The 23,456-nt window shown below is 43.3% G+C and overlaps 2 protein-coding genes and 1 long non-coding RNA gene across 7 annotated transcripts in view; 1 reads left to right on the top strand and 2 right to left on the bottom strand.

Annotated features, from left to right (window-relative positions):
- Positions 1-6,777, bottom strand: part of PPA2 (inorganic pyrophosphatase 2) — a 44,567-nt gene extending 37,790 nt beyond the window's left edge. The window contains 1 exon segment of the mRNA XM_048941989.1: positions 6,525-6,777. Coding sequence (XP_048797946.1) covers positions 6,525-6,777 — 253 coding nt within the window.
- Positions 6,778-7,222: 445 nt separating this feature from the next.
- The window catches only part of ARHGEF38 (Rho guanine nucleotide exchange factor 38), a 37,825-nt gene continuing 21,591 nt past the window's right edge, over positions 7,223-23,456 (top strand). For all 4 annotated transcript variants that reach the window (XM_048943353.1, XM_048943352.1, XM_048943351.1 and 1 more), the window contains exons 1-3: positions 7,223-7,466; positions 16,269-16,456; positions 18,945-19,068. In XM_048943353.1, the coding sequence (XP_048799310.1) occupies positions 7,289-7,466; positions 16,269-16,456; positions 18,945-19,068 (490 nt within the window). In that variant the 5' untranslated portion in view covers positions 7,223-7,288. The remainder of the gene's footprint in view (positions 7,467-16,268; positions 16,457-18,944; positions 19,069-23,456) is intronic.
- LOC125692627 (uncharacterized) lies at positions 8,364-22,619 on the bottom strand. Of its 2 annotated transcripts, none has more exons than XR_007376785.1 (3): positions 20,764-22,619; positions 18,480-19,288; positions 8,364-10,530 (listed from the first exon to the last, which is right to left on the bottom strand). It is a non-coding gene; the product is annotated as an uncharacterized LOC125692627 (long non-coding RNA). The 2 variants fall into 2 exon arrangements; XR_007376786.1 differs by lacking the exon at positions 8,364-10,530 and adding an exon at positions 16,469-17,712.

Raw genomic sequence — 23,456 nt, 5'->3', positions numbered from 1 at the left:
GTCTAGGAGTAGGCCAATTACTCATATCCACAGAAGTTGCTAAATAGTTGGTGTTTTGTCAGAGGTGTTGGCATCTTTCTTTCCCAGGTTCACCAAATGCCAGGTTTTCCAGGGTAACCTTCTGTCTTGGACACTTGGGGTTTGAAATTCATCATGTAAGGTGTCTGCTTGAAGTTCTTTGTGTTTTGAGTTTGTAAGGAGGTGAGTCATCCGTTTTTCATGTGGGGAAAAAAACAAAACAAAACACAACAGTAGAGAATCTATCATAAAAAAAAATCTGTTCTGCATTTTCTTTGAGTTGACCTGCTGCTCAAACAGACAACATAAAAAACAGACATATGCCATGCACCCACTCCCCTGCTTGGGTCTGGCAAATGTGGGGTTTGTTTATGGAAGTTCAGAGCCTTTGAAAAATTGTTTACTGAGTGCACATGCAGTATTTTTACATTTACAACATTGGCAGTTGGGTTTAGTATTGTTCTAGGAGGAACCCAACATATTTATCTCTCCATACAGGCTGGGAAGTAAAATACACAGCTGTGGTCAAGAGTTGCTGTAAGATGCATGAATTCTGAGTGCAGAGTTCTCCTTTGCCATGTGAGGTCTCATCTGAACGCTTGGAATTTATGAGATATAAATGACTTTCTGTTCAGGCTCTTTTTAGGTGAATAAAAAGATGCCATCCTGTTACTTTGCAATGGTGAATGATACGGTAGAAAAACACGTGCAAGCCCTGTTAACACTGCCAGAGCAGAGGCCTTACTGTTTTAATACTCCAATGTATCAAAAATTCTTCTAAAACTACAGAAATAATGGTGATAAAGCCTGAAATAGATTTGACAGTGTTTCTCAGTATTATGACACAAAACATGACAGAAGTACGCACAGTATTCCTAAAGTCAGATTTAGGCGATACTGCAGCTTCCATACTTAATATTATTGAATCTTTGGAACAAATTCATGTTTTGATTCTCATATTTAGACGATGCAAATTCTCTAAAATTACTAAAGCTTTTACAGGCAAGGTTTTTGGTTTTTTTTTCACTTCTTTTTGTTCCCAAGCATTTTACATCCAAATCTTTAATATATTGGGCCAGCAAAAGGTATGTGTAGGACTGATCCCATTCATTGACCTTGAAACAGGTCCCACTGAAAGTCGATGAAAATATTGCTATTTATTTCAACTGAGTTAGAAGCAGGTCCATAAGACTTAAGTAGGGTTTACATGGTACTTAGGTTTTATGCTTGCCCTCTGCACAGGGGTGAATCTCATTCCACAAGAGTACCACTGGTGTATAGCAAAAACTCAGCAGCAGTATAATCACCTAAGCCTGAAGGACATCCTTCCTTTAACAGTTTGTACTTGGCACTGTACGTTTACTTTTTTTCATATATATGCATTATGTGTATGTTTTGCTGGTGAAAATGCCCTACAAATTAAATGCAGAAAACAATTTTTTGTGTTATAAATAAATAATGATTAAAAGAACAATTTCCCTTTCTCCCAAATGAAAATGGTTTTCATCTTTTCAACTAATAAGGCTTTGCAGACTGTCATTAGGACCACAATGTGCTATTTCAGCGCGTTAGCTCCTGACTGGCGATTACATCATTATCATTAACATTGCTGTAGCATAACTTCCATCTCCACTGCTTATCAAACCATTAATCGGAAGGAATCAATTCCTGTCAGCCTTCTGCTTTGCTGCTCGCCACTGCAAAAGGGCAGCGCTCGCGGGCAGCTGTCCCCTTTCCAGCCTTCCTGGTGAGCATGTACCTGCTTGCCCTTGCTTGTCAGTGCTCCCGTGTTGGGGCAGCACTGTTGCTCCCTAGTTCAGGTTGCACCAAGCGAGGCCAGCTGGAGCAGGTTAAAGACAGCTATGTCAGGCTGCTTTTTGACTGAAGCAGGTTAAGGAGCATGAACTCCTCTACCTACTTGTAGACCTTTGCAGTGACAGACTCGAGCAGGAAGAGGAAGACAAGCTGCTGAAGTCAGTAACCTCTCTCATTGGCACAGCTGGATTTGGGAGAGTATGTCAGTGCATAGCCTACTCACACAAGCATTTGTGCTCTACATGCTGACAAATACCTGATGGCAGCAAAAGTCTACATCATCTAATTACAAGGAACAAATTGTCTATTTTGGTAACTAGAAGAAATTTTATTAGGTTACATTATGTTCCTAATAAAGATTGTGACTGTGAGGCACAGATTGTGAGCCTTTTTTTTACACTGGTGAACTCACCTGAGTAACACTATTGCTTTAAAAAGATCGATCATCAATATTTATGGGAAACTGGACTTCTGTCTAGAATGTGGTATCCTCGAGAGGTGAGGATCCACATCTGTGTTAAGCTTTGTCACAGAAGCCTGTTTCTTCCTTCCTAGACATCTGTGCTCTGTTCATTTTAAGCCCCTGAAGCAGAGATTTTTAGTCTACTGTGAGTCCCACCTAAACTTGTTTGCAACTTAAATTTTTTAAAGACTCTTACCTTTGTTACTCTAGAGCAACTTCTCCATCATGAATCAGAAATGGACAGTCTTTCCTTCTTCTTTCATGGCTGTTTATGTACACAAAATCATAAAAATGAATAGAAAAGAAAAATAGTTCCAATAAATCTAAAAAAGCATTGTCTGGAAACATGAAGATTTAGTGCAAAGCTGCAAAATTATACTCATTCAAAAGAGGGACCTACAGTGAAAATTAAGTATTTTTAATACACCCTTTCCCTCTCAACTTTCAAATTGTCAGACATACAATTCTCAAAGGATTCCTCAAAAAATATTTTACCTTTGGTAATTCCTACACTCCCTTTTTTGCATTAAAACACAGTAATGAAGATTCAACCTCCTGTACTTTCATTTGCCTCTCTCATTTACATGTCTTTCCCTCGTTAGCTTTGATATCACAGTGCCATCTACTTGATGGACAGAGTCAGATTATTTCCCTTAGCAAACTGCCGTACTGCTGTAACCCTGCAGAAATCCAACATCTGCTGTTTGATCACCAGTTCTCCTCCACCCCTCCAAGCCTGCACCTTGGAAAGCTGGCCTGGCTCCATGCATGTTTTGTGGGCTAATAAAACGCTCTGGTGGGACAATGACAGATCCAACTGCACACTAAGAGCAGTTCAAGCCCTGGTGACCCCTCTCCTTCCTGACAGATGTTTCATTTGAAAGCCGGGTCCCTCTCTGTACACATAGAGCACTTCAGCCCTTTGGACATATAAACTGGGGCAGCAGCTCTGTTGGGAGTCCTGAGGCTTCATGGTAGTCAAAGGAGCTTGGTTGCAGAGCCTGGTAGGTTGAGCTGTTCCTCTTTAAAACACCCGCAGCCTGTTCCGAGCCCTGGAGGTGTATGCTTTATTAATTTCTCCAACAAATATTTAGAGAGGAAACACTAGAGACAGCTAAAAGAAACGATCACTGTGCGCTCACTTCCAAGGACCTGTTTCTCTACTGGAATCACCAGTCTGGCAAGATCAGCAGTCAGAGGCAAGGTGACATTGCCACACAAAATTACTTCCCACCTACAAGACAGGCTTTTTTCTTGCTCTACACTATGGAAAGGTTTTTGAAGTTTTTTTTTTTTTTTTCCTATGTATATTTCAAAGTAGTTTTGATTCATTCTTTTGAAAGATGAATGTGTAGTAGACTTCAGTTTTACCTATCCTTAAGTCTTCCATTTTTATTGCTTTTATCCTCATCTGTCATTCTTTTCTTATCTTACAATTACAGCCCCAGACGGATAGGGTGAACATTCTCTCAGCTTCCCAGTGCTCAAAGTCCTTGGTGGGCCTTTCACGTGAGTGCTCTTATCACCTCAACATTTTGTCTCTCAAAAGATATCTTTGCTCTGACTCATGCATACAAGCAAAGCAAGAAGAGGTACAGGCTTGCTTTTATCTGCACCCAGGTGTGTGTGTGTGGAGACAGGGGGCTAATAGAGACATCTGAGCCCACTGCTGTCACCTCCCACCCGTGGAGGGGGTGGGACTGCTCTCTGTAGCATTTCCTTGTACCATGCTGATCCTCTGCTACCCACTGGGTGTAATCGCTTTACTGTGCAGAGAGGAGAGCTAATTCCAAGGATGTAGGGAAGCAAGGATGAGGAGCAACTGTGGACTCATCATTAAACATACTGATTAATCTACCCTTAATTGTCGCGGTGGGTCCAGAAGGGAATGTGGGCACACCATTTCCCATCCTGAAAGATTTCTAATGTTGGCATTGAGCTAAATTTGTTTGCTGCAATTTCATGCTGGCTGGTGGGGGCATGGTGCAGTGCATTAGGAGACTGTCTTTTCATTGAGAGGCCACTGCGCTGAACAAACCTGAGGTGTTTCCTGCCATGCTTCCTTCCACTGGCAGGGCACAGCATGATAATCAGCCCACAGCAGTACATTGAGTGCTCTGGGATACCAAGCTATACACCAAGAAACTGGGATACCATGAAATACACCGTAACAGCTGTGAGGAACTACAACAAAACAAACAACTTAATGGCCATCAGTCTTGATGGCGTTCCTGGTTCATTTATAGCTCAGGATGAAGATAAAGGTTAACATTGATCGTAGAACAATAACCTCTTATGTGCAACTACTACAGTTGCTTGGGAACACAAAGCCAATATTTTACATGTTGACACCAGCACCTGTTCTGTCTCGTGAGTGGAGAGGTTCCATGTAAATATCCCGTATGTGAGTGCTAACATCCTCTGGCTTCCAATTTGCTTAGGAGAATTAAATAAGCAGAACATCCAGGGGTCAAAGAGATATTTGCAATGATTGTAAAATGAGCATTTTGTCCACACAGATGCCAAATATTCCCTCTTGTCTTAGAGTTTAGTAACTTTGATACAGTTCAGCCATCAGTTGCTACCATGGCTAGAAGGGAACAGAAGCTGTTCAGTCATTGAGAGCTGGTTGCTACTGCTAGCTGAGTTCTTCATGTGCAGTTCTGGTAGTGCTTTCTCAGCTGTTTTATTATAGTCCAGGTGAAGTACAGCAAACAGTAGTAAGATTCTATAGGGATTACATCTGGTTGCCTCTATATTAAACCTCATGTGGAACATGACTTCAGACATGCTATTTTCAGCCCTTTCCATAGTAAGAGGCACAGAGGAGATATTTTGAGATTTCAGAAGGCACTCTGCATTTCTAGACTGTGTTGTACAATAGCTTTGGGCTCCGTGCTGCCCCAGAAATGCTGCTGTTGCCTGGACTCAGACCACTACTTGCTCAAAGGCAGGAGCAAACCACAGTTGGCTTTCCCTGCAGCCACTTCCTTGCTGAATGAACACAAACTTTGTCAGACTGTGAGAGAGTAGTGGAGGAAGAGGAAGGCACCTCTTGCATGTGGGCAGATTGCTGTCGTAATAAACACCTGAACAAACCATTATATCTTGGCTGGAACTCTTCATGTGTGGCAGAGAGCCTGCAAAGCCAAGAATTTAATAAAATTTGTTCCTTCACCTCCACCCAGCCAAAGTATATTCCTCAGTTTTCCCTACAGCAATCTTAATTTAAATAAATATAATAAAATCTCCTAGCGATGATGAGATCTGTGCTTTCAGAAAAATGGGCACGATAAGATCCTTGAGGGGGTGAATAACTACTCTGGGCAGCGCCAGTTTAAGTAACTACATCTAAGCAGCTGCTCACATGTACCCCTGTGTCCCTCCCTTGCTGCAACTGCTGGCAAAACTGTGTGATGAACTAAGCAGGAGAGCAGATCCAGATGGAAAATGGCCCAGGAGGAAGTCAGGGGGCTTTCAGCCAGATCACCTCCTCCATCCAGCCTCGGATGCTCAGCTTGCACCCTGCCACCAATAATGGGAACAGGATTCCAGGGGGAAGGGGACACAAAGGGTGGTGACCGTTTAAACCAGTTTTGCCACCCTTGCTGAATGTCAAGCCATTGCCTGGATAAAAAGAAAACAAACAAAACTCAGGAAATCCCCAATGTAAGGAAATAGGGCAGTCAGTTTCCCTCAACTCCCACCTTAATCTGTTTATTCCTTGCTGTGATGCTAGTCTCTGCTCCCTGGGCACCCTTCTCGCCCTCACTGCTGTGCCTCATTAGGAACTGTTGTGGTCTGTCTTGCAACACACATGGGTTTCTTGGGGAGTAGCAAAGGGGAGAGGAGATGCAACACATAGCCCATGTGCCTGCATACTGTGTACCTTCTCTGTGCCAGCACGAGCTCTTCCTGGTATCCTCTGCTTTAGTCCTCTGCCAGGTTCTGTGCAGACAGGACACTTTGTGCAGCACTGGCACTGCACCGTAATTTGGCATAGAGAATTGCTTAATCATTTCTTCATCTTTTCCTTACTCTGCAGGGTAGAAATGAGGGACTTTGGTCAGTAGGCAGCGTCATAGTGGACCAAGCTCTTTTTGGATAAACACAAATTGGAGATGCATTAACACTGCTGCATGGTATCCCTGTACTCATCACTTTGTCCTGCACAGTCCTTGGGGATGCAGCATGGCAACGTGGCACCAGGGCAGCTATGAGCTGTCACCCACTGGGCGTGTGGCTGCCTCACGCAAGCAGGCTGCCCACGGGGCTCCTGATGCACTGCTCCCTAAAAGCAATGGGGCTGCAGGGCCATTGTCACTGCTGCGGCCATGATTGCTGCTGACGGCTGTTGGGGCTCTTGCCAGGATAAGTCGGGTCCAAGCTGAGATGCCAGCAGCTCCTGCTGTTTTGACATGAGTTTGATTAGACCGGCACGACATGGCATTCACAGGCAGTGCCTGAGTGCCAGGGGCCATTGCTAGCAAATAGGATAATAAGGTCTCTCCCAGTGACTGAGCCAGGGGTACTGTGAGCAGCTGTTTTGCTGCCATCAGAGCACAGCAATTTGTCACAACAGCCTCTGCAGGTCCTCCACATGCCTCAGTGTAGCCTTGGTGTGTGCTGGCCCTTCTGTGCTCCATGTCTGGGCTTCTACCAGTGTCCCTGTGCAAGAGGAACACAGCACTGAGTGGCATCAGAGTGGGTTGCACGCTGTTTCTGACCCTGCTGAGGGGTTATGAGCACCCTGCAGCCAAAGGAGCCAAGGAGCGTCCCCCGAAGTAGGGAAAGGCAGCGGCTGCAGCTTGGGCTGGCTCTTAAACCGGCCCCCGTAGGGCTTACATACACGCAGTAGGTGAAAGCAAACACTGCCTGGGGCGGCAGCTTCCCGGAGGTGGAGCCGCACCGGTACAGGTGGAAAGGCTGAGCCTTCCCCTGAGCAGTGAGCTGCCTGCCCAAGATCACCCCTCATCCCTGGCCAGCCTGGCCATGGCGAGCACGGACGGCATAGGGGGCCGAAGGAAGAATTTGGCCCTGCTGCGGCACAGGCTGTACATGGGGGAGAGGAGGAGGACGGAGCCCGTGGTAGAGAGCAGCGGGGCAGGAGAGCACGGTGCCTTGCGCAGGAGTCAGTCGGACAGGACGGAGTACGGCCAGAAGCTGCAAGGTACCCGGGAAGTGTGCTGGGTGCTGCGTTGCCCGTGCTGGGTGGGAGCATGGTGCCCGTGGGGTGCTGTCTGGCTCTGGAGATGGGCACAGCGGGCTCTACCCAGGCACCTGTACTGCAGGACTGAGCGATTGCCCCTGCTCACCACTCACGTTTTCTAAATCCAATCTTGCACCCAGCGCGTGAAATATAATTGAGGTCGGTATGGAGGTTCTGGTGTGTTCCTGTGCAATGTGTCTGCAGCGGGGGTCTTTCTCCTCTTCTTGACCAGAACACATCTGCAACGCAGGCAGTGACTTGAAAAGGCCATGCCTCCACCCCTGGTTGTCTTTTCTTACTGCACATAGTGAGCTGTACACTGACTGATCAGAAGCATTGAGGGCAGTTTAGTCTTTCAGTTGAAAATACCAGCATCTCTAATGTGTTATCTGTTGCTCAGATTGTATGAGCCTGAGCTGAAATACATCCAAATGCATGTTTTGATGGATATGCTGGTTTGAATTATACCATTATGAAGAGCGTTTCTTTTCAAATAACCAAGTTGTGCCTGGGCCAGGAATTGCCAAATTATGTCAGTTCTGGGCCTGTCAATTACAAATTAAACGCAACGCCACAAATGGAGGAAAAAGCAAGAAAGATGTGCATAGCTATTTCTGGGAGAGCTCTGCAACACAAGCTGATGGATTTCTGTGGATTTTCAGGGTCTTGAACTACAAGATCTCATCACAAATGTGGGGTGTGAGTACTATCACGATATAAACATTTATTACTAATAGTGATATAACTGCCTATGACAATCGCTCTTGTGGCAGTAATCCTTTATGGGGAAGTAAAGTAGAAAAATACCTTAGGTTACTGTATTATGGTTTTGATGCATTTAATTAGGAAGCAATTTTCTTTCAGAGAGACAATAAAAGCAGAAAATAAAATAATAAACTAGAAAATAATAGGATTTATATGGGGGCTGCATATGCTGACAGCAACTGAGAGCTTCACTGATTACAGCGTTGCCTCCTCGTGACAACTAATCAATGGGGAGATGAAAGATGTTCAGTGAAGTCGGGCATGGCTCTGGCAGAGGTGCTTCGGGTGTGAGTGAGAATCGATGCGGCCGCGTGGCCAAGCTCCCGGCACACGTAGGTGTGTGTCTCTGGAACAGCAGTTTTGCTTGTGCAGTGGACTGCCCATGTCAGCTCTGGTTGTAGAGTGGGATCCAGCCAAATGCACCAGCCCTTCCTCTCCCACACGGTGCACTCATTCCGGGACTGTCTCTTGCTAGAAGTCTGGAGCAAAGGAGGCAGGGAAGCCTTGGCTGGCATGGCAGTGTGTGAGGTTACGCTGATGGCCATGGGCCAGCATGGTGGTAAATCCGGCTTTGCAGCTCCCACCTCCAGCTGAGGCTGCTGCGGCCACAGATGGCAGAGTGCCCACCCAGTGCTGGCTTGCTGTGCATGCTTATGTCTGCACCAGAAAAATGCTGGTGGGTAATGAGGCACCTGCAGGCTTTGCATTCAATCAGAAGTTGCCTGTCCTCAGAGTAAAAATACAAAGTGGGTAGGAATTCCTATGAAGGGTATTTATATTATTAGTGGAAAGACATGGAGCTGTGTGCAAAGGCCTGATCTGGATCTAAGTGTGGTGATCCAGATGTGCCTGCATCTGATGAAGATCACAGGTCCCAGACCTAATCTGTTATCCATTGATGCCAATGAGGTACTCCTTGTATGTTTTTCATTTTTTTTTATCAGTGCTTAAATACAATTAGTATTGAGGGAAGTGTTTTTGTTTGTAAAATCACAGAACTGTTTGAGTTGGAAGGGACCTTTAAGGGCCATGTGGTCCAACCCTCTGCAATGAAGAGGGACACCTACAGCTTCATCAGGTGCTCAGAACCCCTCCAGCCTGACCTTGGATCTCTTCAGGAATGGGGCAACCATCATCTTTCTGGGCAACCTGTGCCAGTGCCTCATCATTCTTAGTGTAAACCGCTTCTTCCTTATGTCCAGTCTAAATCTCTCCATTTTAGCTTTAGTTTAAAACTATTTCCCTTTGTCCTGGCACAAAACTTTTCAGTTCTCCTACCTCGGTAAGAAAAGCAAACAGTTATGTTGGTGATGCAAACATTCTGTTGCATATTGTCAGGTCTGGAGTCTCTGATGGCTGTGAAATGGTAAGTGTTTTGCAAAAAGATTCAAGTGACAATAGTTTGTGCTTGCATCTGGTTCTACATGAATTGGAGGCACGTATTTGGAAAGCTCCATGTTTAGTTAACTCCCCATAGTTTCCTGTTAACGTGTTTTCTAACAGGTGGTCTGCAGAGCTGTAGTAAGCACTTCACAAACAAAGATGTGGAGGACAGGGAGCAAACTGCAGATGTGAATCTCACATGAGCAGGACAGGTTTCCAGTGAGAAGCATGGTCCTGCCAGAGCCTGCAGGACCCTGCCAATGAAAATCAACCCAGGCTGAGCACGAGGAGTTAGGTATCTTTGCACCCCAGTGGACTTCCTGCGAATTTTGTTCTATACGGAATCCAAACTGCTTTCTAAAAGAGGGTGGGGAAAGGGATCCACCAGCCAGACACCCATGGCAATCAAGGTGGCTTGCTCTGTAAGTCCACAAACATAAGAACAATAATAGCACTGTCAAAGTGCAAACCTTTGCAAGTGTTTTTCACTTCAAAATGAAGGATTCATTAAAAAATGCAAGTAACCATTTTCAGGTTGATTATTATCCTAGATACGTCTATTCAATACCTTCTCAGGTGTGAATGCACATGCAATGCCTCCCCCTTTTCCTCCTGTTGATAAAGGAAGCAAGGTGCAAAGTAACCATTATATTCTCCAAGAGCTTGACTAACCTGAATGCACCCATTTCAGCTCATCCTGTGAGATAACCAATTGTCACCAGCTCCATTTCAGATAAGGGGAAGCAAGGTGTTGCTTTCAAAGGGCAGGTTGGTGAGACAGCCATGCAGCCACCTAGAGCTCAGCTGGGATGAGTCTAGACACACCTTGATCAAACTCTCCTCGGTACTCCTTCAGCTGGAAGCGAGCATCACTTTCCTAAAAAGGGAAGAAGGGAGTTAAGGAAGATAAATTCACTAGGACTTGAGGCAGATATAATATGGAGGGTCATTTTAAGAGCTTAGGTCCAGCTTCTATGATATTTCTATGCAGTGCCCAGCTCTATGTTTGCTATTTCCTGTAGTGTGGGATTTTCTCCTGCAAATATGCTCTTTCTACTATCCTTAAGTGGCACAAAATAATATTTAGCAGCTGTTTTCAGAAGTATCACCATAGCTGTTCAGCTGGTAGGTGCTGGTTTCCTACAGCTGAAAATCCATCAGTAGCAGATGGAAAAGTAACAATATCAATATCTATGTATTGCATTAATGCTGGGATCAATCTGTGAATTAACCCACAGCTGTCATCATCCTGGTGCAATACCTGTGTGCATAGATGTACCTACTGGCATGTACATGTTTGCAGAATCAGGGCAGACTGTGGTAGATGACTAATGGGGATAGACACCATCAGCCAGAAAGGACAGAACAGCAAACAGAGGTTTCAAACGTAGTTCACTTCTCCTAGGATTTCTTGTTTGTTTATTTGTTAATAAGCACATGTGAAACTTGTGCTTGGTATGAAAAACGAGCTATAGAAAGTGGTGAGTTCCCGGAAAGAGCTGGAGATGAACATTCACAGTGTTCAGCAACGTAGTCTGAGAAGATACTCCAGATCTATGACATTACTAACTTCTTTCTGACTAGCTCGGAATGGGTCATCCATGCTATCAACTGATTTGCACATGCATTAATTTCAGTGCATCAGTATTAGATACACTGATGTTAATCACTCAGCTATCACAACATATTGCCTCAGTTCTGCTAGCCGAACCCCACATTTTGCTTTTTGCCTGTGTCTGATGTAGTTCTGAGAAATAACTGACATGCAAATGAAGCCACAAAATCATAACAAATCCTGGAAAACTGCTACTCTTGGTATCCTAGCAGGGCCCTTATTCCATCCTGTCCTGCCTGCCCACAGCTCGCCACTCCTTCCCAGCAGGCACCTGATGACCTGGCATCTGCATCTCCTGCCAGCAGCAGAGATCCTCAATGTCCCTCCCCAGTTCCTTGTTTGCTTTGCTCTGTGCTTACTGATTAACTTTCTGTGTGCTAAAATGCAGATGATTTCCTGTTGCAAAATGTATTGATCTTTGGAGCAGCTGGTTTGCTGAATGAAGTACAGAAAGGAGAAGTCTGGATTATTTCCTGATATGTAGGAGATGGCTTGATGAAAATATGCCCCCATGTGCAAATTTGAACTCGGAGGATCTAATTCTGTTAGTTTTCACTGTAATAAGCCTGGAGGTATTTCTTGACCTTACTGCAGTGACAGCTGGGCTGGGAAGTGATCTCATCTTCTCAGAGCCGAATCCATTTTGTGCTGCTGTGTTTGCACAGCTCTTAGCACAGTAAAGTCCTGCTGTGTGCTTCAGATCTGGAGGTGCACATGTCCCCAGGCGGAGCAGTTCAGATTCAGCCCTTCCTTGGTTCTCCCATTATTAACATACTTGCTCAGTGCCACAGGAGCGGTGTATTTGTATCGGTGTATGACGCTCTGGGAAGGTTTGTTTGTAGGTACTGGTGCTAACAATGAGGGCATTCTTCTGTCACCTGATGATAAGCTTTCTTCCCTTTCCCTGTGGTCACATGGGATCTGACTGTAGTTCTGTCAGCACATATATAATTAAAGCAAGCTGCTGTCAAGGAATTGAAGAAAGAACTTGCATATTGAATGTAAATATTTTCTGCGCCTTATGGAACAAGAAATGATCAAAGATGGAACGACTTAATTGCACATAAGTCTCTGGCTTCATGAGTAAACCTGTTGCCCTGGAAGCCTGCTTCAAGGTCATACCAGTTCCACAGCGCTCTCCTCCATGTTCCATCATGGGGCATTTTGCATCTGTAACAGCCATGCAACAAACCTGCTCGTGAATAATGTTGCCAGCATATACGTGTGTGAGGGGAAAAAATGGCATTTTCTACAAGCCCTTCCCAATCCTTCTTGTATTTCCATGCCTAATCTGCCTGTGTCTCACTTGCAAATCCAACTGATAAATGTGGCGTAGATTCCTGTGTACAGTCTCTGGGTTATCTGAGGGTACAGGCTATCTGAGGGCTTGCTTTCACAGAGAATAATTTTATCTCAAGTGGCATGAGGTTCAAGTTTCACTTGTGAAAATACAGTAATGCTATAATTTGTTTGCTGTTCCTTGATAACTTATGCCTTGTGCCAGGAAAAATTCTCTCACCTGCACGATGTGAGAGCTGGGCTTACTTTGGAGTCCTCCAAATGGCACCTGAGTAAGAAAAAAGTCTCCTGCCCCCTTCATGCATTGATGTTGTACTTGTTACTATATTCCGTGCCTCTACCTTCACTTCCAGATGAAAAGCTTTAGGTGCGGAGCAGCCTCCGTCCAAGCCCTGATGGCAAACTTAGCATCCACCTTGAGCATTTCACCCAGGGGAATGAGGGCTGGACCAGGCCTCTGGGAGCTGCTCTCTATAAGGCAGAAAGCCTGGGAAATTTGCAAGCATCTATCTTATAAACCTGCCCTGACTGCTTCTGCAGTTATCCACGTGCCTGGGAGATGCTGTATTTGTGCATTGCTGGTCTCCCAGCTTCGCTGGATTATCTCCAGTCAAGGGATGATATTAGTCTTCACACTTGCAAGAAACTGCTTCTGCTGCATATGCTGGCTTTGTCTGTGGCACTGCACACCGAGCTTCTCTTGTCCTATGAGTAGAGCTGTGCACTTCCATGGCTCAAAACCAAAGTCATAAGCTCCCTCACCAATGCAAAATCTTCCAGAAGGGCAGCTCCTGCAGATAACTGGCCATGCAAAGCAACAATTGCAAATACTGCCTTCCACTTTACATTTTTATATCTACTAAAAGTACCAATTACCTTGGCATATGTCTTAAGAAATACTTGTGCAATAAACCATTCAAGAGAGACCATTTTTTTTCTTTTACACCTGTCACTTCCAAGGATGAACAAGCTGAATTCTTACTATAATTGTTAATTCTCAGCAATGCCTCTTCCTGCCAGTCCTCCCTCTGAACTGTTCCAGGACTGGTACACATTACCAGGTAGAAACAAGTCTGCCTGTATTCCAAATGTTCACTTACTGTTTGTGCATTCAATAAACTTTCACTTACTCTGCAAGGATTTCAGCAGGCTACTAATGTGCTTAAACTGGTCAAAAGCTATCAGCTGAATGTAAAATCACAGGTTTTGGCTGTAATTATCATCTCAGTATCTTGCTCTTGCATTCTACAGAGACAGACATGTCAAAAATGAAAATGTGAGTGCGTTGAGTGAAAATGAAAAATTATATTACTAGTAAAAAAAAAAAAAGGGTACTTTTATTAAAAAACATGTTTTCTGTAAGGAAACAGCATCTACCTGCTATTTCCCACTGTTATTTCTTTGTGTTGAGAATAGTTTTTATTTTCTGGCATTATTACCTATCATGAAATAAGGATAATAGATAGATGAGCCCTGACATAATTCCTGAATCAAAATTGATCAGGGTGATCTAATGGCATAAACTGGAAAAAAAAAAAAAAAAAGCTTCTCTGGGGATTGTGATTTTGAGCCTGACGTGGGATACAGTGCCTTTGTTTTGTTCCTGTAATGCCATCCCTGCCACTACTATAAAAGATGGAGAAGTTCTCCTGCAGAGCATCTTGTGTTCACCTTCAGGTTCCATCTGATACCGTAGCAGTACTGCATCTAAGACAAAACATTTCTAAGACCTTCCTCCTGAACTCTCACATTCAATCACACACGTACAAACTATTTCACACCTGATTTCAAGAGGAATGTTGGTTTTGGTGCAAGACTAGAACTAAATTTGATTGTGTGTGGTTCCTTGCAAATTTGTAATTGTGGTTACTACCAGCTGTAGGGAGGATCTCATTCCACAACCCTAGCAGACAATGGCTCAGAAGGAGCCGTGAACAAGTACTAGAATATCTTTCTGCTCTCCACACTGAAGTAAGGACTGAGTCCATTTCTTTCAGCACTTTGCACCTTTGGGGGTGAATATCCATGCAAGACATACACTCACAAGCAGCGTCTCTCTAGGGGAGAATTCAGCTAAATTTTTTCCAAGGTCCAAGGCCTTGAAGAGGGAGATATCCTGCTCTTTTTTCCATTCCATTCCATTATCTGGAATGCTAGGACTAGGACAGAATGTTTATGCCTGTGTTATAAAGAGATGTAAATACTAAGACTCGATGGTAGAAAGAAGATTTGCTTTAGAGAAGGGAAGTACATTGAAATAGAAAATAGGAAAAAAAAAAAACTGGAAAAGCAGCTCACCCCAGCTTTGTTCAGGCTCCTTGATCTCCCTGTTGAAAACAACCGGGACAGAAGCAGAGGTGCTGTCCCCAGTGCAGCTATTTAAATCAAGCTGTGGTCACATCAGTTTGACTAGAAGGATTAGTTAACAAAAACATCCTTTCTGAATATCAGCCATCAGCATAATTGTAGAAGGGCCTGAGGCTGATGATGCATTACATTCGTAAGATTTTACAACTCTTGGCGGAAGACAGCTCCAAGTCCTCCCTCCAGAAGGTTTCCTGGCTTTCTCACAAGTCCAACTCCAGGTTATCATCTGCAGCATTGACCTGTGTTGTGTGAATGAGTTGGGCTCCATTTGATGCTCACTTGAGTGCTCGTGACCTCACCCTCAACAATCAACTCAAACAACAGCAATCTATTCAGTATTGGTTATCAGCCAGCAAGGCATCAGATCCTGCTTGCTTGTGGCTCATTATACAGTACACTTCCTACAAGGAGCTGACATCAAAGCATAACAGCCTGATCCTCAGCAGAGATTCCCGTCCTTTGCCGCTGAGCGAGAAAATCCGATGCTGTCAAGCCACAACCTGGGTAATGCAGAGATGAGCACAGTAATGATCCGTCTGTCTTTGCTGGTACCCTGCACCATCTTGTGGCTGGCGGGAAAACACCAGAATACCCTCCGAAACCTTCCACTTTTTCCACCTGTGTTTTCCCTAAAGAAAACTACAGACTGTCAGAGTACACTGACAAAATTCTGTGCCCATTGCGTAGCTACCGTGAGTGCCTGCAGGTTGCCTTCAGAACCAGCCAAAGGGAAAGCCATCATTACAGATAAGCAGGTTGTGTGCAGATCCTGTAGCATACATAAATTACCTGTCTGCACAAGATTCCCATGCATTTCCATGTATTTGGAACAAATTAAGCAGGTTAGGTTTTAAATGTGGAAAAGTAGATAAGAATCTCATGGCCCCAGTGACCTCTGTCATCACAATAAGTGTTTGTTATTGATCACTGAAGATTTTCCCATACTCTCCCCTAATTCCTTTGCCTTCTTAAAAGAATTTTTTTGGCAGAATTACAGATTTCATCATCATCCGTACCTGCAGACCCATGAACAGACTTCAGTAATACATCGTACAGAACAATGGTTATTCCAGTGAAATTTACAATAAACCCAGTCTTTTCCTTCCACAGGAAGGTTTGCATCCTTCACCAAATCTTAATAGACTTCAGCCTGAGACTATGGTTTTAGAGGGCACCAGTTGTATTTGGATTTCAGTGTGATGCAGGACTGCATTCAGTGGGGAAGGCACTGAGAGCATCTGGGGTCTTTGTGTTTCAAGCAGTAGAGGAAGCATGTCCGGGACAATGAAATGATGATGTTCCTTACAGACCTCCCTCAATACTCTTTTAAACAGAAAAAATGGCCCCACAGTCAGGATTCACATCCTCTGCCACCTTGCCACAGGAGGATGAGGAAACCACCAAACGCATGATGGCCAAGAGGGTAAAAATCATCGCAGAGCTCATGCAGACAGAGAGGGACTATATCAACGATCTGGATCTCTGCATCAAGGAAGTGATTCAGCCTCTGAGAAACAAGCAGGTAAGTTGCCAAGGGTGGAGAGCCTGGGGGTGACGTCAAGATCCGAATTCACCTACGCTCTGTTTGCAGATAATCTTAAAGCAAGCACAGAAGGGTTGCACGGTGCCTGAGCTGGCTTTACAGAAGGCAGATGTGCCAGGACTGTAGTGAGGAAAGTGGGAAGTCAGGTACACTTCTGGTCCTTGTCATTGCAAGTGTGTAAAACCTTTGTGTTGAGGTGCTTGCCTGCTCCCAGGCTTAGGCTGCAGTGGCAGCTTCCCCTATCCATTTTGCTGTGCACATAACCACTGGCACATGCCCCAGCAGACCTTTACTAGCACCTCTAAAAGCAGTAAAAAAAAAAAACAATATGAAGAAATATTTTCCATGGCAACAGCCTGGAATGGCATTAACCTTCTCATCAGGGTTAAGTTCTGTCTTAAAAATTACTTTAACTAGCTTCTCTGATAACTGTGGTAGAGAGACACCATGCATGACAGACAGCCCAGTGAGCGCCTTGGAAATTTGCATTCCTCACAGAAAGGCTAAATTGAGGAAGGAAGGCTCATAAGCTATCTTACAGGCAAAAGATCTTATTAGGCCAGTGATTCTCAGTTTCCTTTTCAGCTGGGACTTCAAAGAGCACCTTTTCCTCAACAATATTTCAATTCCTAAAAAAAATTACGCAGTCTCAAGCTGGGAATAGAAGAGCTTGTCCAGAGAAGGACTTAAATTCGTGGGGCTTGCAACACAGCGTTCACAGAAGCTGCACAAATGGTATCTGCTGCTAATACAGCATAGAAGTGATTTTAAACAGACCATAAGCCTTTGTTCCATACATATGATTCCAACAACTGCTCACAGAATAGGCGTATTGGAGATGAAGATACTGCCTCCTCAGGGAACTGCGGCCACTGAAGCCCATGTTGTTTAAAATCCTGCAGGACCATCCCTTTGTTTTCTAAAGCTGTCAGAATTTGTTCCAACCCATTTTCAGAAGAGCTGGCATCTGCTGCTTCAACTTCAAGCAGTTCTTGACTCCTTTCTCCTCTCAGTTGTTCATCTGCTTTGGAGTAGTCTCTGCTGGCTCCCAACAAGTACCCAGTGAGGGCACTCTGTGCTCAAACTTACTGAGATTTTTAACAAACATGCTGTATGCTGTATTCTTCTGCTCTTATCCAACCAACTGAAAACATATGTTTTGATTCTGTCCTTTGTCACCATGTTACCATGTGTCTAGTCATGACACAGTTCCAAAAAGCAATGTAGGGATTGTGCTGCAGTGGAGATCAGAAGTCCAATGACAGATGAATACAGAGGAAAAGTAGAGATAACTATCCTAACATAATAACCCCTGCAATTTCTGAAAAGCTTTCAAAATACTGCATGAAGTCAACTTCTCAGAACAACTACTATATTTGAAAGTTTGTAGTGTGTTTAAAGGATAACATTTAGAAAATTGACCTAGGAATGGATCTGTTTCATATTTCTAAAGGGATAAAAAAAAGTTTAAGCCCTATAATAATTATTTTAAAAATTAACTACGATAGAACTCAAAGTATATTGCTGATTCGGCTACAGCAGCATGCAATTTGATCCTCTCAGCATCTGGAGAGCTGCTATGCAAGTAAGCAGTTCTGTTTCTAATGGAGTGGGATGTTCAGTGGGTACAGATATAGATGTCAAATCAGTCTTGTTTTTGTTCTCAGTGTTAACATGTCACCACTGGCTATCCCCAGTTGTCCCTGAATATTAACTATCACACAGCTGCACAAGGGAGTATGTTGTATGAAAAGCACGTGTCCTGAACATTTTGTGTTTAATGTAAGGGAGACAAAATGATACCGAGGCAAGTTTTTTGCTGATGTAAGTTGAACCAGTTCACTGAAGTCAGTGCTGTGCTCCTGGTCTCTGCCTTTGATTATATTAATACCCAGACTTTTAAAGCGTTAGTTTTAATGGGAATTGTATGACCTTGATTGCACTCTTCAGATTTACAGGATAACTAACTTAAAATGGTACCATCATTTAAAAGCCTTCGTACCTCATGGCTGGCACTACAGCACCAAGGTCCCAGTTCACATAGCAGCTTCCATGAACAACTGGAAAACAAGGAATCAAATCCCCTGCCAACTATTCTTCTTCTCAATGGGGAAAAAAAAAAATAAAAAAAAATCAACATTTTAAAGCCAGATAAATAACTTTTCTTCATTCAGATGATAATATAATTTCCTTCCTACGTAAACACTTTCAGATTAGGAACCAGTAGTTCAAAATAGCATTAAAATCACTTGATAAAACACCCTTTGTTAACTGTGTCAACCCAATTCTACTGATCTGAAAACTGTATGCATCCCAAAAGTCACAAGGAGGATGTTTATATTACATTTTGCAGAAATTACGCTTCCTGGAATGCTGAACACGAAAGCCTTATTAAGAGAAGGTCTGTAAAGTACAATGTCCTTCTTCATCCTTCCTCAGTAGCTGCTTAATATTTGTATTCCATTAGATCGCCCGCTTTGATGTGGATGGCTTGTTTAGCAACATCGAATCGGTCCATCAAATATCAGCCAAGCTGCTGTCACTGCTGGAAGAAGCCACAACAGATGTGGAACCACCCATGCAAGTAATCGGTATGTTTACTGTCCTCTTGAGTTCTACAAAGCCACGTGAAAGAATAAACATAGCATTTTCCTGTCCTATACCTTCATCACACTAAACCAGCACCACTCTCAGAGAGTAATGTGCTACAAGCTGTCCACAGTAATAAAGGAAAAGGAGATGTAGGAGATGTGAAACCTGTCCAGTGGCTCCGCTGAGCTCATGTCAGGCTTGATCATGGTGCTTGCTCCTCTGGATGTTGAGGGGAAGGAGAAAGGGAGAGAGTGAGCTTATCGTGAATGAAAACTGCAACACTTGAGTTACGCTATGATGACATCATTTTCATCTAGTTCAGTATTACCTACCTAACTGCTTATGCTTAAACCAACTTTTATATTGCATGTTCATACCTGTGCCACTTGAGAAATGCATTAAGATTTGTTAGAATATTAAAAATATCACAGAAAACCTACCCAAACATCATAAACATATTTACTGGCAATACAACTAATGTAAAAGGTGATTAACAGGGACATGGTCAGTAAAAGAAAGAAAGCAGTAATCAATATGGAGCTTTTGTGAATCTGTGTAGGAACATCTGTAGGAATCATGAGTATTTTTAGCAAATAAGTTGCCCCTGGATATATCACAGCAATCATACACTCAGTAGCTCAAGCCATAAATGCTATGGCTGGAATCTAGTCACTTGACATTCTGGCACAGGTGGAGAGATTTAAGAAGTTTCCATTCATCAGCTCTTCTGTAATTGCTTATTCAGTGCAGAAGTGGTAGGTGATCCAGCTGAAGAAATCAAGTGAGAAATCATAATTTGCTGGAGTGCAAAGTTAGCAAGTTTAGTTTAAAAAACTTTCAGCTATGATTCAGAGGTCAGAAGGGTTATTTTTTCACTATACTGACCATGTACCACAGGTAACTTGTTATAGAAAGAACCATCTTCTTGAAATACAACAGGGTAAAAAATTGTCAGTTACCCTTTGGCTAGGGAACACAACATTAAAGCTTGGGAAAAGGTATTAATCCTAGCATGTCTCAATCTGGTTTGCCAAGGCAACAGCTTAACGTAGTTTGATGAAACTGCGTTGTTTGGCAGTATTTCAATAAAAGTGCATCATGATGAGTCATACCCTTAATAAGCAATGTTCTATTCTAGCAGGAAGTGGCTTTCTCAACAGCAAGGAGAATCATTCTTTCAGTCTGCTGCCATATCCAGAAGTAAGGACAAATAATTGAATCAGTTTGGTATGGTGCATTTCTCCAGAATCAGACAAAGGACCATCAGAACGTACAGGATATTGGAACAGAAAGTTGGCTAAATTATGGCAGGGAAAAAGATGGAACATAAGATGAGAGCAATTCTCCTAAAGACTGAGCCTAAAGCAGGGAGAATAATTGCATCACTGTAAACAATAAGTTACTAAGTATTTCACCTTCAAACAAAGAAGGGATAGATAGTTGTACCTTCAGAATCCTTCCTCATATTCATTGTAAAAGTTGTTAAAGCCAGTCTTTTTCTGTAGAATGAGGAAATATTTAGCACACCCATCATATCCTATTGTGTTTGTGCTATTCAAACATCTTCCATTCACATATCTCCCTTTGGAAGGGAGCCTAGCCACAGTGAGTGTACAGATGCTATAGCTATGAAGTACACCAGAGAGCTTGGCTACATAGCTACTATACCAAAGCAGAAAAGAAAGGACAACTACCTGTATTCTGGGCTCACTTACAAAACTACAGCAGAGCAGACCTCCAGAAGAGATCCTTCCCTACTGGTAGCCAGCTCTTAAATGGGTCTAGGAGGGGTGCAGGCAGGCTCCATCCCTTCTGGCAGCACAGGTGAATTGCCTTCACCTGTGCTCCCATGGCTGACTCACTGCTCGCCTCAGGTGATCAATCAGAGGTTCAGGCTGTGATTCAGCAGTTCCCATGTAGTGAGGCTGAGGAGAACTGCTGTTTCACGAATTAGAAACCAAAATTATGTAGTTACTTGTATTGATGCCTAATTTTAGTCTCCACATCTTGGGCTATACTTACATTGACAAGTTGTAGTGCCCGTAGATTCAGACTTGTACAACAGAACAGTTGGTGCTGAGGTCCTGGTATATACAAATTTCAAGATGTCTTATTTCAGATTAACTTTAGCCTATTCCTGTAGATCGAGAGGTACACTTCATGCTGTGCCCTAAGAGTATATCTTCTGGTAATTACCACTCAAAAGGATCCAGTCTATGTGTCTGTTAACTGTTTCTCCACACAGCCAAGTCATGGGAGATGAGGCACAGCGAGAGACTGGCTTTAAAAGCCCCCTCCTAATCTGCGCTAAAATGCTAATGTAGCTTTGGTGGTTGGTCTTCTGAAGCTAAAAGCAGTAGAAGACAAATGATCTTTCTAGTTCTCCCTTGTGTTTTTTCTCCTCTGTGATCTAGTTGCTGTATATAGAGGAATATGAAGACTTAGTAATTTTACTCTGCCTTTAAATATTGGGCCCTTTCTTCCTCCCTCTCCCACTGCTGTTCACACAGGAAGCATCACTGAAAGCTGTAAGAAGAAAGTGTTGCTGCCACTGAAGCCTTCCTCCTAAGGTTGCCTCTTTGAGACTGTCTGACCACTACACTCAAGAAGAGGCAGATCAGGCAGATGTTGATCTGTCAGAATGCTCAAAATACTCATTATTTATAAACCTGTGACAAATATGATGCATTTTTGCTCCGTAAAGCAAGTTATCTCAGTGATATGCTCAGTGCTCAACTGACTCGACTTATACATCCCAGAACCAAGAAGAAATTCAGGCTTAAGGACCCCAACTGCTTTTAAAAGATCCCATCCGTGAAATAAGCGCATAATTTTTCTCATTATTTTATCATAAATGAAAGTATCTATCATTATGGCACAATACACCAATGAATTCTCATCTTTTCCATTCTGGAGGAGAGAATGACTATTTCCAGGCTCCAGTATATGCTGAAGGGAAGCTAAGTATATAGTTTGCATTTTTTTGCTGCAGAAAATATTATCTCTCTTAAGAGCTCCATGTACTATGGGCTGTGCTAAGCACTCTGCTTAAAGTTAAGTGTGAGAGTTCAACATCTCTGCCAAGGGCACAGGATCAGGAGAAAGCTTGTTATGCTTGTTGGCTGAATAAGGCCCTGTGTAGAGTTTACAGGGAAGTCAGAATGCAGTTGTGTGTTGTTAGCCATCAGCACTACATTTAGCACAAGACAGAGAAAACAGAGATGACAGCACCCAAAGAGGATGCAGCTTTAGGATGCAGGTGCTTTTCTGACTGTGGCCCTTACAGTAACTAAAATGAACTTCTGTGTTCTTAACTCGGTTGTTGTTGTTCCCTTGTTCGCACCTTGAAACCAACATGCATTAGACAGCCCAGTTAACCTTCTCTGCTAGGGAAGAAACGCAGAGCTGTGTTACTGTGGTAACTGAATCATTTTTCACTCTAAGACAGAGCAGTTCAATGCAATGTATTATGAAACAGCCGACTTCGGTCAGGATGAAAGCGGCAGGATGCCTGACAGCTTTGTGCTCACTCTGTGAATGAACAGAGCTCCCAATTAACGTGGTGCTCAGCTTTTAACTTTAATAATCATGGCTATAACTCAACAAGAGTGTTTATAAAACATCTGACTGGTTGCCACGTAGATGTAATTTTTCTGTAAATGCCTGAGACAGTAGTTTTCACCATCGCTATTGTTTATTATGTGCATTTCCAAGGATGCTGATCAGGATGCTGCTATATTAGGGTGTGAGAACTAATGAATATCTCAGCAGAAGAGATGAAGCATGCTTTCTCTGCCTGGATAATACACAGAAAGCAGCACAGGAGTTACCAGCTGAGAGAAATGTGCACCAAACTTAGATGGGAAATGGGTGCAGGACTAATTCAATGCCTCTAAAATTCCCAACTGTTTTTCAGGAAAAACAATGCAACAAAGGATCAGGACTGTAAATACTTTTCCCTTTCATTCTGTACAGAAATGCCTGCAATCCACAGTGGTCTTAATTCATTAGAGGAAAAGGTGAAGATTGTTCCTCTGTCATGTGAGGAAGATTTCCCATTCTAGGCCTTAACAACTGCCATTTCAGGATGCTGCAAAACAGATAAACATGAAATGACTAATGGGAGATGGAGTCATTATTCCTGTTATAACCCATTTAAGTTCATATCCAGCTGAAAAAAAAAAAGTCAAAAGGAAAATGAATATCCTTACACTTGTTTCTCCTGCCAGCCCAGAGGGCCAGCATAGTCTCTCCTTAGCAGCAGAGCTCTCCTGTTTGGTTCTCACTGCAGGAGTGTTAAGGTGTGGCAGTGAAGTAGGAGATTGTATATGCAGGGGTGCAGGTGTAGAGATTTTGTCCCTGTTCTCTGGGGAATTTTTGTGCATTA

The sequence above is a fragment of the Lagopus muta genome, chromosome 4, assembly GCF_023343835.1.
Source record: "Lagopus muta isolate bLagMut1 chromosome 4, bLagMut1 primary, whole genome shotgun sequence".
In the NCBI taxonomy this organism is placed as follows: Eukaryota; Metazoa; Chordata; class Aves; order Galliformes; family Phasianidae; genus Lagopus; species Lagopus muta.
This window is presented reverse-complemented; position numbering and strand designations above follow the sequence as displayed.